Source organism: Polyodon spathula, chromosome 1, assembly GCF_017654505.1.
Source record: "Polyodon spathula isolate WHYD16114869_AA chromosome 1, ASM1765450v1, whole genome shotgun sequence".
Taxonomy (NCBI): Eukaryota; Metazoa; Chordata; class Actinopteri; order Acipenseriformes; family Polyodontidae; genus Polyodon; species Polyodon spathula.
Genome location: NC_054534.1, coordinates 33,188,555 through 33,207,817, shown reverse-complemented (window position 1 = coordinate 33,207,817; position 19,263 = coordinate 33,188,555). Strand labels below are relative to the sequence as shown.

Below are 19,263 nucleotides of genomic sequence, written 5' to 3'. Positions count from 1 at the left end.
ATAGTATAGCTTGCTAGTTAACCATGTTACTCCGTATATATCCGAGGCATGTCAACACAGCTCTCTGCCCTCCGTTCAATCCAGTAGGTGGCGCTAAAGAACTATATGCATTACTTAAACCAGTACAGTAACCAATTAGTAAAGAATAATTACAAAAGAAATCACACAAAAAAACTCTGACTTCTAGTGGCTTATAGGACTAGTACATTTAAAAAGCGTTAGAAGTAAAGTACACAGCAAAACCACAGAAAGACCAAGTGCTAGTCATTACATAAAAAGGACGCAGCATTAGGAGGGTTAGCGCTCTGGATCACAAAACCACCACAGTGTTGACACTGGGCATATTTTACTCATGCAAAAGAGACTAAAAACACTTCTTGTTGTCTACCTACATGAGCAGACTGACAGAACTGCCCCCTCACCTCCTAAGAGGTGGTTCCCCAGGGGAGGACTGGGCGTGCTTTCCGGGTGTTGAAATGTTTGTACTGTTTAAACACATGTGCACCCTGGATGGGGCATGCTTTCAGGGGAACCTGTCTGCTCTGCGGAGCACCCCTGCATTCGCTGAGGGTTCACTAGGAAAAGCTAGTGCATTCAGCTAGGACCAAGAGGGACTCAAAGTCACCTAAATGAAACAATATTTCAGATTAAGAGTTGCAAAATCAATTGTATCTAGTTTGAATTAATTCAGATTTTCATTTTATTTCATTTCTAATATGTTGTCTTTGGATGCATATATACAGTGCAGGCCTGCATTTAATACAGGTCTCCACACATGTGCCTGTCTGTTTTTGAATGCAGGTCTCTACACACGTGCATGTTTGCCCTTCTATAAACAGTGAGCCGAGTTCAATAGCTGTGTCCACAGGGGAACTCCATTACGTAACACACATGCAATTAGACAGTCTTACAAGAGCCTTACAAGAGCCTTGGTGAGTAAGAGAAAGGTGACATTGTTGTGAGCCTGTTTCACAAAAAATAAAGCCTTACGTGTTCTTAGAAATTGATTGATAGTTCTTGAATGGCATGAATATACACAAGGCTAATTAATTATATTAAACTTTTTTAAAAAATCACAGTTATTAAAACAATTATAGTGTTTATTATTTATTGCGATTTTTTCTACAAAAGTATCGCAAAGCACTGTAAAGTACATAACAGAAAAAAAAGAACAAACCACAGCACATTTGTATAGCATGTCACACATACAATTGCCACAATCAGACCATTAAAATACCGATTTAAACAGTATACACATAATACAAAAGCAGCAATTTTAAAGTTACATTAAAACCTACTAAGATAAGAAAGCCATTTTATAAAAGTGCATTTTTAGTCTTGATTTGAAAACAGTAACGGTCCCGGTTTCCTTGACAGAGCAGACAAAGCATTCCACAATTTCGGAGCTCTACAAGAAAAAAGCCCTACCTCCCGTGTTGCTTTTGTTTCAGTTAAAGAGGGAGTATCAATGTTGTAATCCTGAATTAAATCTCTTATTAACGGAGCCTTATTAGACAGAGACCTGACATTAAATAAACCTAGGTGTACATTGGTCCAATCAAGGGCATGTGATTGAGCAGGGGTAATAGGAATTTGACGAAGGTTGCTGTAGCACACACCTCTCTGTTTATTCAAAGCGTAGCGGGAATGGCATCCTTTAAGTGGCGCTAGATGTTACCAGCTAGCCCGCTTGCCCCTGACCTATTTAGATGCAGTAAATACATATCAATGCTACTGCCACATAATTCACAATTATTTTGTTTATGCTAAACATTATTTTCCTTGATAAACACTTTTAACCAAGTAGAAACGGCACAAAAAATTTGTGGAAATATTTTTTAGTTGAAGCATGCCCCCTCGTGGCTAAAACCAGTCAGTTCTTAACACTGTTTTTATTTTTAAGACGTTTTACTCAATTAAAGTGCGTCCTGCCCCCCACCTCCCCCTAGTGGTAACATGTCCAAATGACCAAAGAAATGGTTTTACTTTTTGTAAAACGCGTTCACGGAAATGTCCCCTTTCACTTGTTGTAGCTGAACCAACGACCTTTCTAGAGCAGTCGAGTCTGATGTATTTAGGTAACCGGGATCGCTTCAGTTAGAAATCGGGTCTTGTTGGTACCAACATAAGGTCGGACCGGGACCACAGGATAGGTAGGTAGGTACTGATCCCGATCCCCGATAGCAGAACTAGTGAGGCCTATCTGTGCAAGGCAGGCTTTTGCTGAAAACACATGCGTAAGATTAGAGCTATTACATACTAGTAATCTTAGGAGTTTGCATATGATATTAATAATGTATTATAGCGATTTATCAAATCCAGTATCAACAGTTATATTTATTTTGTGTTATTTTTCAAATTTAACTTTAGCAAATATAAACTCTCAGAGAGTTGCTGTGCTTTTCCCCCGTGGACTATATATATAATAAGATATTAAGAAAACTCAAAAGTGAAAACGTCTTTTACTTCATTACTCGTCATTTTGTTGTGGTTTGTTCGTTTTACCAAAGGAATAATGACCCAGCAGTCACAGTGAGCAGGGTTAGCTGTATAGCCCAGCAGTCACAGTGAGCATGGTTAGCTCACAGTGAGCAGGGTTAGCTGTGTAGTCCAGCAGTCACAGTGAGCAGGGTTAGCTGTACAGTCCAGTCACAGTGAGCAGGGTTAGCTGTATGCTCCAGCAGTCACAGTGAGCAGGGTTAGCTGTATAGTCCAGCAGTCACAGTGAGCATGGTTAGCTGTGCAGTCCAGTCACAGTGAGCAGGGTTAGCTGTATAGTCCAGCAGTCACAGTGAGCAGGGTTAGCTGTATAGTCCAGTCAGTCAGGGTTAGCTGTATAGTGAGCAGGGTTAGCTGTATAGTCCAGTCACAGTGAGCAGGGTTAGCTGTATGCTCCAGCAGTCACAGTGAGCAGGGTTAGCTGTATAGTCCAGTCACAGTGAGCAGGGTTAGCTGTATAGTCCAGCAGTCACAGTGAGCAGGGTTAGCTGTATAGTCCAGTCACAGTGAGCATGGTTAGCTGTATAGTCCAGTCACAGTGAGCAGGGTTAGCTGTATGCCCCAGCAGTCACAGTGAGCAGGGTTAGCTGTATAGCCCAGCAGTCACAGTGAGCAGGGTTAGCTGTATAGCCCAGCAGTCACAGTGAGCAGGGTTAGCTGTATAGTCCAGTCACAGTGAGCAGGGTTAGCTATGCTCCAGCAGTCACAGTGAGCAGGGTTAGCTATGCTCCAGCAGTCACAGTGAGCAGGGTTAGCTGTATAGTCCAGCAGTCACAGTGAGCATGGTTAGCTGTTCTACTCTGTGAATACCTGAGTCGAATAGAAAACAGGGCACTGCTGTAACAAGGCCCTGCCTGTGAAAGAATGAAAAAGCAAAGAGAAAGGAAGGTCACAGTAAAGCCGTTTTTCAGCGGTACTGTTCAGACAGACATCATGTAATTGTGTTTGGTAAAGTGACTCACCCCTGCCTGATTGTATTGGGTTTTATGACCTGTGCGCCAGTGCTGTATTGTCTGCCCAGTATAAGGACACAGCTGCCTAATCCTCGTGAAGCCTAGCTTACAGCTCTCAGGCACATGTATAAGATTCAGCTATTTGGGTCCATCCTTGTAAAATTAAATAAAAAAAAAAAAAACACAAAAACAAACCAACACATACCTGCAAAATATTTTGATTCTAAATGGAATTTCAAACCCGAGGCAGTAGCCTGGCTAATGTAGTGTTGTGTCAGCAGCAAGGGGTGCAGTGCCCTCCAGTATGTTACAATGAGCATACCCCAGAACTCGCTTGAAGATCGCGGGAGATATTTACATGTGATTTAAACGCTAAGCGATTACCTTTATTTTGATACCAAGGTCGTCCTTGTTTGTCTTAAACGGGAGTAATCATTCTTCAAAGTGCACATGGTACATTTTTGGGGTGCACCCCTTTCCGCCCTGCAAGGGTTGCAAAAAATATACATTTTTCACATTCTTTGAATGCAGGAATATCTAGGACCTGGAAATGGAGTAGGTAAAGGGATTGGATTGATGTTGGAACTTCTATACTCAAATATCACCCGCTATAAGTTTAGGGGATGCTTAAGTGAGAGTGACAGATATCTGAATGCAAGTACTGTGTGTTCTGTTGGTGATGATTTGTCATTGTGATGTACATCTGTGAGTGATTTAGTTATTATGTTGTTAGAGGATTATAGGCCACTGAACAAGTAGAAACATCTACGTTTTAAAAAAAAGCTACTATAAAAAACATTACTTTTTTATTTATTATAAATCTTCAAATAAAAAAAATGAAAATACCCCAAAATCGACGTAATGGACGAGAAGAGCACAGTATTCCAGTATTTTGATAGGACATTTTTGAACTTGTGTATCCAAAGGGAGGGCAAAACTCCATAGTTCATTTTTGATAATTATTTGAATGTGAAAGGATGCTTAAAGTTCACTTTTACTAGCTTTCCCATTTTTTTCCCCTGGAATTTCAACTTCATAATGTCTTTTATTTAAGCTGCTTCTGTAGAATGTCCATTGTGACAGACTTCAATGACATCCCATGGGGGAATCACCTCTCAGGTAAATTATTGGAGAATTTTCTAACACTCTAAATATTCTAAGGGGGTTCTAACGTGACTCTGAATTGATATTGTTACACAGTAGCCTACTATTGAAGTAGACACATGGCCTTTTCAAAACAGACTAAATGAAATTGACTTTTCAGCAAGTCTGTGTGCATATGAGTATAGTGTAGCTATTTAATAACTGAGTGGCAAGAATATGATTAGGACATGGAGTATGAAAACAAAAACAAAAAAAAACCCTTAAAGTACAGATTCCTACCTCTTGGGTTTTAAGACACAAATCTCTTCGGCTGTAGCGTCTGCATGCTCAGCGTTTGGATGCTGTGCTGTGGGGGTGTGTGTCTTGTGGGTATTTTCTGTGTAGATGGTTAAAGCAGCAGTGGCTCTGTTTGTAAGGAAGAGAGGTGGAGGGGACGTGTCCTTCTTCTGACTGTGGCTCTGATTCTTTCTGTTGTGAAGGATGGCATCGGGGTTGCTGTGCCAGAGACTCCCTTTGTGTGGGATATGCAGGTTTGCCGCGGTGTCCTGGAGAGCAAGAGGTGAAGTGACAACGGACGGCCCCGTCCAGATGAGCAGTAACCATAGCAATGAGGACCAGGAGGAGGGACAGAATCGTGACGCTGCTCTGCCCATTTTACCGGGGTACGCAGTGCCCTACAGCCCCTCCGCATACTGCAGAACACGCTGGAGCCAGGTGGTAACAACGCGTAGACCCGGTGCTGCAGATGAGGATGAGCCCCCTGAAGTCAAGCCTCTGGCCTCGGGCTCAAAGCAGCAGCAGCTACAGCAGAAGCAGACGAGAAACACCTACACTGTGTTCTGCCCTCGACAGCTCTCCAATGCAAAGAACATACTCCTGGACCTGGCTTTTAGGAAGGCTGGTGAGAATAAGCAGGGAACGGCCGGACGCAAAGCAGGCTAAGGGGGCACAGAGGATAGAGAGGCGCTATATGACAGCAAGGAGGATCCTAGGGCTTTCCAGAAACTGAGGGAGGAGTACAGGACTCTCTGTCACAACCTCTCAGACCTGCCCAAACCCATTTCTGCAGAGGAGGGCTTCCTGGTCCTGCATAAAGTGATAGTGCTGAAAGGGACTCTCAGTCTTCAGTCAATCAGTGAGTTTTTTGAGAAACTGGGCCAGCTTCTGACAGAGCAGCAGGTATTGGTGAAGTCAGACACTCGGTTTGCCATGCTGAGTCGCTATGCTGTGGAGGACCTGCGTCTGTTCACCTCCCCTCAGCTGATAGACGTCTTGAGAGCCTTTGTATGGCTGGGGATTCCACCCATGCACAGCATGCTGAATGTGTTTGATTCAGAGCTTTGCAGACAGGTCTGGGATCTAGACTCCAGTCAGGTTCTGCAGGTGGGGGACCTGTGGTGATATCTGGGTCGGGCTGTGCCACAGTACTTGGACCTTGCCTACAGCAGGCTAGGACTGCGGTGCAGAGAGCTGACCCTGCCTCAGCTTGTACAACTGGTTTACCTCATAGGGGAAGGCAGGAGAGTCCCATAGGAGCTAATGCAGAACCTGGAGGTCCTGGTTCTGAGGTTCTTGGATCGGATGACTCCTGAGGAGCTAGGAGCAATGTGTCTGGGCTTCTTCAAATCCAAGAGTATGCTCTCTGAGCAGGCCATGCACAGGGTTGGGGACAGAGCCAAGGCCTTGCTGGAGGAGATGAGCAGCTATGCTGTAGTGAATGTACTCAAGATGCTCCGATACAGCCATGTGGGTCATGTGGGATTCCTGAGGAGACTAGGAGAGGTGGTCCCAGAGAGAGCCCCCTCGATGGGAGCTCAGGGACTCATGCACATTGCCTTGGCCTGCTCCTCCTTGCACTATCTCGACGAGAGGATCTTTAAAGCCGTAGCTGCTGAGGTGCCTGTTAAAGTTGCTAAGTGCTGTAGCAAAGACACTGCCAAGTTGCTCTGGGCCTTTTCCTCCCTGAACTACCAGCCCAGCAATGCAGAATCCTTTTTCTCCAGCATCACGCAGCAGCTGCGTGTGAAAGGCACTGAGTTTTAAAGGTGCCCTGAGCACCTCTTGACTGGGCTTTTCGCACTAGCTTTCGTTGGTCACTTTCCACATAGCCTCATAAACCTTGCCCCGAGTCCTGGCTTTTTGAAACTAGCTGCCGAGTCCACCCAGTTAGAGCTGAAGAAGGACCTCTTCACCCTGGATGGCACAGTGGAGCTGGAGCTGCCTGGATATGTTGGCCCCCATCTTACAGAGGGAATCTGCACAGGGGTGACTGAGATGCTGTGGGGATTTGCCAGCCAGGACGTGTGCCAGAAAGCAGAAGTGCGAGAGGCTGAGACCCTGCTGCAGTCCATGCTGGGGGCCCTCGGTATGTGAAGAACCACATGATCCTGCCACACATGAGGTCCAGTGACCTGGCGATCCATCTGGACTCCGCAGGCAAAGCCCTGCCCTTCAACACATAGTCTGCCGCAGCCCTGGATCCGGGTAAACCGCATGAGCGGAGCATCAGGAAGTGGGAGATGAAGCACGTAGGAGTGCCACTCACTGATGATCTAGTGTCTCAGCTCCTGAATGTGAAGAGCAGTAGAAGCACCCCTCAGCCTGCACCTGATGAGAGCGGCAGTGGTGGCCCCAGGACTCTGGATTGCACGAGTCCAACAGCAGGAGAGAGCAGGAGGGAGTTCTTCAGTGGTGTTGACCTGACTGAGGTGCACCTTGATGCCATGACAGGGTCCCCCAGCTCCAGATCCCCCCTCTCCACCCTATCGGATCCCCCCTCTCCCTTCCCTAGAGTGCGCAGACTGGCGGTCTAGGTCTCGAACCGGAACCAGTTCCGTTACGGGTCCCGTCACCTACTGGGGCTTCATGCTATGAAGAGATGGCAGCTGAGCCAGGCTGGCTACACGGTGCTGGAGCTGCCCTTCTGGGAGTGGTTCCCTCTGCTCAGGCGCACACGCTCTGAGAAACTCACCTATCTCCATTGCAAGCTCTACAGGACCCTTGACTGAACAGGCACAAAAAACAGGGTCAGGGAATAAGCCATTCGAGGCTTTACTCTGATCAGAGTTCAAATGGGTGTGCTGTAGACATGCCACTGATCGCCTCTGAGTTCATATACAGGGTAGAAGCTCCATGTCTTTATTTCAAAATGTTGGCTATATAAAGGGGGTATTGTAGCCAGTGCATATTCTGAGCAAAGTTTAGGAATAAAGAACATGATATGTACCGCAAATCTGGCATTTGTCATTCAAATGTGTTCAGAGTTTTAAATGCTAAATCTCTAAACTGTACATTTTCATCCTGTAACTGCCATAAATACTGATAGATAGATACAGTATCAGTTAGGTTTCTTTGCCTGTGAATTCTGTGCCTCGTTAGGTGAATTGGCAGGTTCGCAGGCACGATGCCTTTCAGGCTGTGGTTGGTTACATTTTGAACACCTAAAACATGTCTTTCACAGTCCTGAACTGGTTGTAACCAAAAAGTCGTAATTCAGTACTTTTCATCTTTAGGTATGACTTTGGTAAATTTGTTGGCATTCTCAAACAAAGTCTTCACCAAAATGAGTCCTGCATAAAACCCTTGTTATGCAGCTATGGCCAAAAGTTTTGCAGCACCCTGTAGAATTACTGGTAACTCGTCGTTTTGCTTCATAAAGGCAAATAAAACCTGCTGAATAATGTTACATTAACATTGAATTACATACCGCTTTGTAGTTTTCCATATACTTCACGAAAAACTGACAAAAATTGAAATGAAATACTACCGCTATTATGGCTTCCGGTAGACTTTTGCAATATCATTTTGTGGTTTTGATTGATTGCATGATGTTAAATAAAAGTTCTGAGTTATGTTCATATATCCTAAAATTCTACACGGTTCAAAACGTAGCATTGATTGAGAGGAAAGCACTGAAGCTTGGATGTGTTTAACTCTGTCCATAGTGAAGCCAGGAATGGATCACACCACTGGAGTTATAGGCTGGACTGAAATACCCCTACTCCAGTGCAACAGACAATCAATCACATTGCCATTAATAATAATATAATATGTTTTCAAAAATACAAATGCTTAAAAATAATTGCTTTTGGTAAGTGGAGGGAATATGCAGTGCTGTAGACAGGTCAGAGTAGACCAGTTGTCTGTGCACCAGGATAAACACTTGTCTATTCTAGCTAGGCTAGCTCTCACCATATGATAGTTAAACAGTGCTTAAAAAATAAGATTGGAATAACAAACACTCTAAAAGGGTTTCATGAAATGAAAATGTGATTTCATTCATTAAATGGTCCTTAAAATTTTGTGGGCAGTGCCCCATATTTCTACAGTTTTCATTGTCAATATGAACCGGTTATTGGTCACACTGAAGACTGAAACAGCATATGATGTGAAACAGAAAATGATGTCGAAGTGATTTAAACAAGTTGTTAAGATAACTGACGTTTCTCACCTGTAAAGCTTGTCTTTAATATCCAAAGCACCAGATAAGCATTACAGGTAAATGTCTAAGCAAAAGTTCACAGAATCTCTTAAAATAATTTTTCAGATTGATGAAAAATCTTTGAAGATTGTATCTAAATTTGCAATTATTAAAATGTGAATACCTTGGCTGTATTGGGTGGTGGTAGAAGGGAGTACCTCACTGTTGAGTGAAGGATTGTTTGGATAATGCATTTGTGTTTATTGTTTCCGTCCTCCTTGAAAACATGCAACAGGAATTAATTTGTGTCCCTGGTTCTGGAGACCTTGTAGATGATTATTTGGATTTTCTTTTGTGATGGAATTTGTACCACAACGTCCTTGAGATGTGTGTGCTCATTGCAGAATGACATCAACTTCTAAAAACAATGGATGTTTTTCTGTTTTCTGTTCTCTGTAGATATGTTTGTGTTTGCTCAATTAAGTTATGTTTAGGTAATGATGCTCAGTTACACAGCTTTATTAGCAGACACACTCCTAGTGGTACATTTTGAAAAACCTAATGCATTCAATATAATATAATACAAACCGGGTTGTCCTCGGCTCTCCGCACACCAGTGACCCCTGTAGTTTGGCCGGGTGCCTGCGGGCTTGCCTGTAAGCTGCCCAGAGCTGCGTTGTCCTCCGACACTGTAGCTCTGGGTGGCTGCATGGTGAGTTTGCAGTGTGTAAAGAAACTGGCAGCTGACGGCACACGCTTCGGAGGACACCGTGTGTTCGCCCTCGCCCCTCCTAAGTCCGCGCAGGGGTGGTAGCGGTGAGCTGAGCCTAAAAATAATTGGACACGACTAAATTAGGGAGAAAACAATGAATATAATTGTAGACTACTAAATTAAAAAAAAAAAAGATTTATATATATATATATATATATATATATATATATATATATATATATATATATAATATATATATATATTTATATTATATATATATATATATTATTATACCATGCGATCGATCCTGTTTTGCACCATGTGATCAATTATAAAAGATCAGTTATAAAAGCAGTTCTAGTAGTAAAGTAAGACTTTATTCACAGGGTCTTCTTTTAGACTAAAAACTTTATATTGTAAGTCTATTGCTTAGATTTTCTGAACATTTCTAAAAATCACATTATTTTTGTCATTCTGTTCATTACAGTTACAGTAAAAGGCTATTCTTGAGTTTTGTAAATGGGCCAGTTTACAGCCTGATTCACACACATGTTGTATCCTTTTCCGTACAAAGCAGAGACAAGAGCAAGAAGCCTGGAGAGACCATGGTGATCAACCTCTGTCTGCCACACTTCAGACCCTCCATTTACTGCAATAAGGTAGTGTGCTACAAACCCACTGTTTACTGGAAGATACTGCACCTCAAACCCTCCACTTACTGCAATAAGTACTTCATATCACTAGAATAGACACAATACCCATCAGAGCATGTATCTGTATCTTTATTCCTTTTGTAATGATAAGATTTCCTTCGCAAATTCTGACACAAGCAGTACATGAGGCTACATCAAGCTGCTGCAAAGGTGGAGGTGCTGTAGAGGTTTGCAGTGCTTTGAACTATTAATCCTGTTGAAGAATTGTAAATAATATAATAAGCTGTGGTTTCCAAAATGGCCATGTTAAGTAACAGAACTAGAAGTCGCTATTGTGCATAGGTTATACCAGTGCTCTAAAGAAGCAGTGAGCTAGCTGCAGCTTGCAGCCCCATTATAGGGTCTTTTTAAAAGAACTGTAAAAAAAAACAAAAAAACAATTTAATATAAAATCAAATATTAAAAGCCATGTCTGCTTCGTGCGATCTTAAATATTATTACCTATTATTAATATCAATAATTGTAGGATTCCCAAAATATTGTGTTGGGATTTTGTCATGATTGTTTACCAAACCTTTCTGGGGCTCAACATTAGACCATATATTTGCTGAGCCCCCTGGTCACACTTTCAGAGTAAAGCTAAATATAAATTGCAGCAGTGAAATGGGGATGAACAGCAGGACTTATCAATTCTTGAGTTTGTGGTTTTGCTTAAAATGAATCTGACGGCACACACATATAGTACAAGAGCTCTAACCCACCCTGCCCTGCAGGACAATGTAAGCAGGATCCTCTACAGGGCAGTGTAAGCAGGCTCCTCTACAGGGCAGTGTAAGCAGGCTCCCCTGCAGGGCAGTGTAAGCAGGCTCCCCTGCAGGGCAGTGTAAGCAGGCTCCCCTGCAGGGCAGTGTAAGCAGGCTCCCCTGCAGGGCAGTGTAACCAGGCTCCTCTGCAGGGCAGTGTAAGCAGGCTCCTCTGCAGGGCAGTGTAAGCAGGCTCCTCTGCAGGGCAGTGTTACCGGGCTCCTCTGCAGGGCAGTGTTACCGGGCTCCTCTGCAGGGCAGTGTAAGCAGGCTCCTCTGCAGGGCAGTGTAAGCAGGCTCCTCTACAGGGCAGTGTAAGCAGGCTCCCCTACAGGGCAGTGTAAGCAGGCTCCCCTACAGGGCAGTGTAAGCAGGCTCCCCTACAGGGCAGTGTAAGCAGGCTCCTCTACAGGGCAGTGTAAGCAGGCTTTTCCAATGTAGATTTAGTTGAGTGTGTTTAGCTACTGTACCGAATGTAACTTTAAGTTACTCCACAGTTAGAGCTTATCGAGGTCTGTGAAACTGGCCCAAATTTTTTAATTTTTTTATTGTTTTTTTTTTATTTTTTTTAGGACTTTCCTGACCTAAGTACTGGTTTTGTTAGCCTCTTCACTCTCTAACTGTCTCTACAAAAGGGAGGTGACTAAACTGCAATTCAATCATTTCTCCCAGCGCAAACACCACCATGTGTTCACCTCCAACACAGTTGCACTGAATGGACTGAATTAGACTGGGTGTCTCATTCAGACTACCTTGAGTGAATAACTTCTCCAAAGAAAAAACAGTTCTATTGTTCTGTAGAATTAAAAAAAAAATGACAATGAGCAGAGTAAAGGTTATTGTTGCCACAGTTAAATTACTTTTTATTCCTTTGATGTTCTTTATATCTTTTATACCACAGACAATTAGCCTCCATTTCCAAGGACAGAGATTTATTAGCGTGATGTTAGGGGAACAAAGCTGAATGTATTAGATGGAATAAGGTGTTAATGAGAAGAGGGTGTTTCCTGATTGATGTTTTATTTAGGAACTATTAACAAGGATCCCAGATTAAGGGGTTTATATGATTAACATAAATCTAATCTGATTTCCTATACTCCCTGTCCTATCCCAGGTGTGTGCAGATGGCTATGAAGTGTCCAACCTGATCTCTGAGGACCTCAGCCTGCGGAGACGAGGGTTCAGGGCAGAGTACTTCATCCGTCCTCCTGTCCACATCACACTGTCCTTCCCCTTCAGGACTGAGATCAGGAGAGTGGATGTAGACATGATGACGGGGGTGACAGACAGGGGACAGACGTCTCGGGGACTGGAGATCTTCACTTCATCCACCTCCTGCAAGCCAGTGTCTGATAGCCCAGAGTCAGGTTCGTGGAATAGCCCAGCCTTCTCCGATAAAGATATTTTTACGTTGCTGGGGAAAGCTGTCCTGAAGGAGCACTGCCAAGCCTCCTTCAGCCACCGAGGATACAGACACAGGCCTCCCTTTCACAGTGGTGATCCTCCAGCCCTGGACTGTAGTCTTGTGCAACATCAGGAACTCTGGAGCAAGGGCCCTGCCTCCCTGTCAAGTGTGACACACCTGAGGATCTGTCTCTCCCACACGGGTGGCTCCTGCCCTATGGGTCTCAGAAAGCTGGAAGTTTGGGGGCAGCCCTCGAGATCCTGCTCTCAAGATGTGATAGACAGAGTCTTGAAGGCTCATCTGGAGAGCCAGAGAACTGTACCAGCCTTGCTCTGTCTTCCACTTCCTCCCGCAACGGTTCAGCCTTTGGAAGCCAATGGAACGTCTGATATTCCTGAGGAGTTTATAGACCCTATCACCCAAGAAGTGATGACTCTGCCCCTGCTGCTGCCTTCTGGGAAAGTGGTGGACCAGAGCACCATGGAGGAGTATGAGCGGAGGGAGGCAGGCTGGGGACGCCCCCCAAATGACCCCTTCACAGGGGTACCCTTCAGCCGACATTCTAAGCTCCTGCCTCACCCCAGCCTGAAAACCAGGATTGACCGGTTTCTGCTGCAGCTTGGAGACAGGCAGGCAATGGCAGTAGGTGTGCTTGGCAGAGCCACCCTGTCAGCGCTGCCACGCCCATCAAGATTAATATCTGTATCGGCAGCAGCCTCTTCAGAGAAGAGGAAGAATGAGCCTGTGGAAGAGAGTGGACTCCCTGCCACCAAGGACTTCAGAAACCCCATAGCCTCTGAGTGCAAGGTTTCCCCTAGAGACTCCACATGCCTCCCTGTCTGTGTTGCCCCACTGGGCCGAACAGCCTCTTCTAGATATACAGTGAATGATAAAGCATCCCGCAACCCAAGGCACTTCACTACCTCCAATAAACTAAAGAGATTGACTGCGTCAAGAGACTCAGAGAGCCACTCCGAGACTTCCTCAGGAGGCTGTGAGGACACTCTGTCCTCTGGAGCTCTAGCTCTGCCCCGCAAAGAACCTGCGACTCCCAGTGCGTACACACACCCTGAGACCCAGCCTGCCTCTCGAGACTGTGCCCTGGCTACCTCTCAGGACCTGGGGCTCCCTGATCTGGCGGCAGCAGACCCCAACAGCAGCTCTGCCTCAGAAAGGCCGTCCAAAAGGCTGAGAACAGAAAGAGCTTCCAGCTTCTCACAGATTCCTCCCAGCTCAGGTGAATAGTCTATCATACTTTTGTATGTGTACCTTCCCTAAAAAGCATATTTTTATATATAAAGGCAAGTTTTATATACAGTATCTCATACATACTGTAGTAATTTAGAGGTTGAAAAGTCATCATAGGATCACACCTTGAGTGAAATACAGCACTCCATGAACGATCGGGCGGTGTTTATATTATGATTTATTTATTTATTATATGTATGAAGGTGAAGCGCTGTGTGTTTTGTTTTTGTTTATTTAAATGTGTTTTGGCAGAGGTGAGGTTGGCAGCTCGTCCTCTGCCAGGAGTTAAAAAAAACTTGTGCAGAATGTGACCGAGGGATTAATAAATAATTGGTAGCTAGCTAATCCCTCGGTCACTAATATAAAAGCCTGCAGCTCTCTGCACTCCGGTCGTGTGTTCGAAGGAGGAACTGAAAAACGAGAGGAGACAGTAATTTAACGAAGCAAAAGAATAGGAACATTGACAGCAATCTTCCCAGTCTGACCTGTTATATTTTGTGTTTGTGATTTGTTTTATTTTACACTTTTTCTTTTGTGCCCTGTGAGCAAGTGTTTTTGTGTTTAAATATTTCATTTAGTTTCTGTAAATGAACGACATGCAGCATCTTTTGAACTGCAGTACTGCATCTTTGTTTTCTTCCTGGATCTAGCCTGATGTCACCTCACACGCCGTCCTGTCATACGGTGTCAGATTTGTCGGCCCTTTACTATTTGTGATAGATGCTTGTGTTTGTGGGGAACAGCATGATATATTCTAAAGAAACAAAATTACCCCTTAAGATACCCTTTGAACTTTGGGGTGAGAAACAGTTCTGGGAATTACCCATCAGGTTTTATCACCTGTATAACTTTTGCCTCTTTTTGTGTTCTTGGAGTAGCTGCATGTACAGCTTGCTGTTAATTTGGATTATTTCAGTTCTGTAGTTTTTTTACTCTAAGCTCTCTTCTCCATCGTGCACAGGCTGGCTTGCAGTTAATTCTTGGTCAGGGCTCAGGCCAATGGAGGCTACAGTCTTTTATCTGTTCCAAGGTCGATATGGTTTCTATGGCAACACTAGTGACATGTTAAAGAAATGAAAGTCTTGTTTTCTTATTTAATTAAACCATTCTTTACTCTGTGTAGTGTTGAGTCAAATCCAATCTTTCACATGCCTTTGCTGTATTGCATCTAGGTTTAGCACTGTGCTGTTCTAGCATTTGTCCTAGCCTCCCCTCTGCTGTTCCAGCGTTTGTCCTAGCCCCTCCTCTGCTGTTCCAGTGTTTCTCGTAGCCCTGCCTCTGCTGTTCCAGTGTTTGTCCAAACCCCACTGTTGTTCCAGCATTTGTCCTAGCTCTTCTCTGCTGTTCGATTTTGCTTTTTTAGTCCTGTGTGAATCATGCTTTAGCCTCCCTCATTGGAACAAGGTATTAGGAAATATATGTGCTCTCTTCTTGTGCAGTCTGGATCTCACCAAAGATATTCTATTACACCAAGATATTCAACTCCAGTGATTCTCAATGGAGACTTCCTTCAAGCTACATGCAAAGGATTGTGGGATACAAATAGAGCTCCAGGGAAGTTTTTCTATTGAGAGTCAATGGAACGGTAGTGCATTGAGCTGGTTTAAGCTATTGTTACCCAGGTTTAAATATAGAAAAAACAAAACTAAACTGTGTATACTTTACTTTTCTGAATGCAGTCCCAGAGATGGCGCATGCACAGAAAACTGAGATGAGCGTTTCACACAGTATAGAGGACAGGAGCAAATAGAAAACTGAGATGAGCGTTTCACACAGTGCAGAGGACAGGAGCAAATAGAAAACTGAAATGAGCGTTTCACACAGTGCAGAGGACAGGAGCAAATAGAAAACTGAGATGAGCGTTTCACACAGTGCAGAGGACAGGAGCAAATAGAAAACTGAGATGAGCGTTTCACACAGTGCAGAGGACAGGAGCAAATAGAAAACTGAGATGAGCGTTTCACACAGTGCAGAGGACAGGAGCAAATAGAAAACTGAGATGAGCGTTTCACACAGTGCAGAGGACAGGAGCAAATAGAAAACTGAGATGAGCGTTTCACACAGTGCAGAGGACAGGAGCAAATAGAAAACTGAGATGAGCGTTTCACACAGTGCAGAGGACAGGAGCAAATAGAAAACTGAGATGAGCGTTTCACACAGTGCAGAGGACAGGAGCAAATAGAAAACTGAGATGAGCGTTTCACACAGTGCAGAGGACAGGAGCAAATAGAAAACTGAGATGAGCGTTTCACACAGTGCAGAGGACAGGAGCAAATAGAAAACTGAAATGAGCGTTTCACACAGTGCAGAGGACAGGAGCAAATAGAAAACTGAAATGAGCGTTTCACACAGTGCAGAGGACAGGAGCAAATAGAAAACTGAGATGAGCGTTTCACACAGTGCAGAGGACAGGAGCAAATAGAAAACTGAGATGAGCGTTTCACACAGTGCAGAGGACAGGAGCAAATAGAAAACTGAGATGAGCGTTTCACACAGTACAGAGGACAGGAGCAAATAGAAAACTGAGATGAGCGTTTCACACAGTACAGAGGACATGATGCTGCTATTATTGGTATGAGATGTCAGTTTATATATACTTTGAGGTTTTTTTTACAATTTATTCGTATTTCATTTGGATCATTTACTGCTGCAACATCTCTGTGTATAGTAATATTAAAGTAGCAACTGCAGTAGCCTAAGTACAGCAAAATATACTTATTACTGTACTGGTACAGTAAGCACAGTAAGTTGCTGCATGTCAGTATGTTGCTGCAGTCAGAAAACGTCTTTAGTACTAGACTTGATTTTAAGTTGTAGTGTACACTGGATTTCGTTTTTATTTGGGTGGAGGGTTCTTAACAGACTGGCAATTGTGCAAACATCTCGTAAAAAAAAACCATCTGTCTGAATTGTTGGATTCCCGCAGTCGTGCACTGAAATGATGCCCTGTTCAGGCACTAGATCCAAAAATTGCCCCGGAGCTCTGTTTGTATCACATCATCCCTTCTGCGCCTCATGACGGAAGTAAAGGCAGAGTTGAGTATCTTGGTAATGTAGAATATCTTTGATCTCTAAGGAAGTGTCTATGCTGTCTTCCTGTACAGGCCCCTCCTCCCATGAGCAGAGGCTGTCAGAGAGTTTGGATGTGGCGTTGACCTCTGCACTGCGTAACCTCCCATCATTCACTACACAGCTCGGCGTGGACAGGCCCATGCCAAGAGTCTGCGAGGGGACCTCCAGCTACAGCCGGACCAGTCCAGGTAGGTCTGACAAGGGGGCTGGTTAGACAGACACGGGGTATTTGTTGAACCAATGTGAGTTCATTTGGGCATGCGTCTGTAATGGCAGTTGCACAGGAGACCAAGGGTTTTGCTGTCGGAAGACATGGGCTCAGGCTGCAGCATATATAGGACTGCATGGCCAATGCCAGGACAACATCACCCAGGAGCCAGAACCAAGACAAGTTTGATTTACGATAAGATGAGACCTAGAGTGCTTAGACGATAGATAAGAAAGAAGAGAGAAACTGAAGCCAGAATCCTGTATCTCTAGACTCGGTGTATAGGAACACACTTGAGTAGGAGGCAATACATTGTTTCAGAGCAAGCCAGTACTAAGACCATTCACTGATCCCAAACAGTTAGCTAGAATATACTATTTTCTGTATTCTTTGCTTTATCAGTGCCACTTTTCGTATCGTGTTGTGGGAATGCAGCAGGCACTCATGAATACATGCAGCAGATGTTTGTTCAGTTGCTTGTCGTCTTGTTTTTTCTCTACAGATCACGGGGCGGCAGTGGCTGGTGGACACAACTGCTGCTGCTCGTGTTCACAGACGCTGTCTGTCTACTCGCTGTCCACTGCCGTCTTCCAGCTTCCCTGCGCCCATCTGCTGTGCCGACCCTGCCTGTCCCAGAAACACGCACACCAGTCAGTCTACTGTCCTTCCTGTGGGGTCACTGTACCAGCCCAGGATGTTACACGTGTCTATTTCTAATAAACAAGAGACACAGAGAACTGTCTGTCCATCTTATAAAGACATAGCCTCAACCGGGGACATCACTTACGAGTTTGGAGGGGAGACATGTCTGTCCCCCCAATGTGGTGCAAATTGGTGTTTCAGTGTTGAACTGCATTATAAAGCCATGGCTTGGAAATAAAAGAAAAAATGAAATGCTTGCAATACAACTTCTTCACAGAGGAAAAAAAAAAACATTCATTGAAAGGTTGGGTACTTCTGTCAAATAACAAAGTATAACTGTATAGAAAATAGTTTATGCTGCTGGGCTTGGCATTAGAAGCAGCAGCAACATTCAAGGCCACAGAGCAATTAAAAGTTCCACCTGACTTTATTCAGAAGCACTTTCAAACGTACACCCTGGAAGATGAGCGCAGTGGCACTGAACAGCAATTGCTCATCTCACAGACACATTGTGCAGGGGTCCGTATTTGTCAAAGCAAGAAATAAATAGCTTGGAATGTTAATTCAAGGACTGTACTGTGCACAAAAGTTGTTTGTTGCTAGTTTTGTAACATAACTGCACCTCTGAGTAAACTGCTTTGATAAATAGGGATCATTGTGCCTGATGAATCATGAGGAATTAAAAAATAAATAAATATCACCGTTTAAGGTGTTTTGAGACAGTAGTATTCAAGATGTGCATATTGAAGATGGTCACTTCATCTCCTTTTTGGATGTTCTAATTTGACTTTGTTTCACGCTGCTTAGGTCCTGAGTCCCCCTGAATTCTAATGTAGAATGATTTGCATGGTATATGCGACTGCACAATTAAGTCTGCAGGCTGGTTTAGATGAGAAACTCTGCAACCTACCACTTTGACCTTCTGTGTCTGGGAAACAGACTTCTGCGTCTTTGTTCAGCTGTTTCTAAATAGCTTAGAAGGACAGCATACTTTGTTTTCTACAAGTAAATGTACTTTGAACCATTTCTTACAGACCAAGTCTAAGCTATTCAGCATAGCGTCTGTCTTGTACTGCATTGTAAATCTGTGACCCCTCCATGAAGACATTGAAAAATACTTTGTCAGAATATAGGTCATTGAACGTATGATTCTTTTAGCATTTCTAAATTCACTGTTGAGTGTTTAATAGTTATCAATGGTAGTTCTGCGGTCTCATCCAGCAGTCTTTTTTGCAATCCTCACATCAGAGTGGGGGGGGGGGTCTCCATTAACACTTGGATTCCTAAAACACATTTCAGACATTTAAAGTTAAGGAATAGTAGTTCTAATGGAGTAGTTAATATGTTGCTATGGCACCCAAGCATATCCTTAATTAACAGGTAAGTCAGTAACTGTTCCCCCACCCTTGTCTTCTTTCTTTGTACAATCCAAAGTTAATGAGTGAAATTGGAATGAGAGATGCCTGTGCACACCCAGACTGCCTTATTACCGTCTCTCATTTACTGGGAACACTGACTCCTCACAAGAGCGCACTCATGAAAGC

The 19,263-nt window shown here is 43.9% G+C and overlaps 2 protein-coding genes across 6 annotated transcripts; both read left to right on the top strand.

Moving 5' to 3' along the window:
- The first annotated feature begins 2,011 nt into the window (after nt 1–2,011).
- On the top strand, nt 2,012–17,971 carry ubox5 (U-box domain containing 5). 5 transcript variants are annotated; one of them, XM_041253484.1, is made up of 6 exons: nt 2,012–2,153; nt 4,507–4,571; nt 10,263–10,347; nt 12,259–13,786; nt 16,902–17,057; nt 17,580–17,971. In XM_041253484.1, the coding sequence occupies exons 2-6, from the start codon at nt 4,552–4,554 to the stop codon at nt 17,792–17,794; spliced, it is 2,004 nt and encodes a 667-aa protein (XP_041109418.1). In that variant the 5' UTR covers nt 2,012–2,153; nt 4,507–4,551; the 3' UTR covers nt 17,795–17,971. The 5 variants fall into 5 exon arrangements, with proteins under 5 accessions (XP_041109418.1, XP_041109452.1, XP_041109436.1 ...); XM_041253518.1 differs by lacking the exon at nt 4,507–4,571 and having other exon boundaries at nt 10,266–10,347; XM_041253502.1 differs by lacking the exon at nt 4,507–4,571.
- On the top strand, nt 5,823–7,776 carry LOC121317514 (FAST kinase domain-containing protein 5, mitochondrial-like). The gene has a single exon (XM_041253532.1). The coding sequence runs from the start codon at nt 6,096–6,098 to the stop codon at nt 6,597–6,599; it is 504 nt and encodes a 167-aa protein (XP_041109466.1). The 5' UTR covers nt 5,823–6,095; the 3' UTR covers nt 6,600–7,776.
- Nucleotides 17,972–19,263: the final 1,292 nt, after the last annotated feature.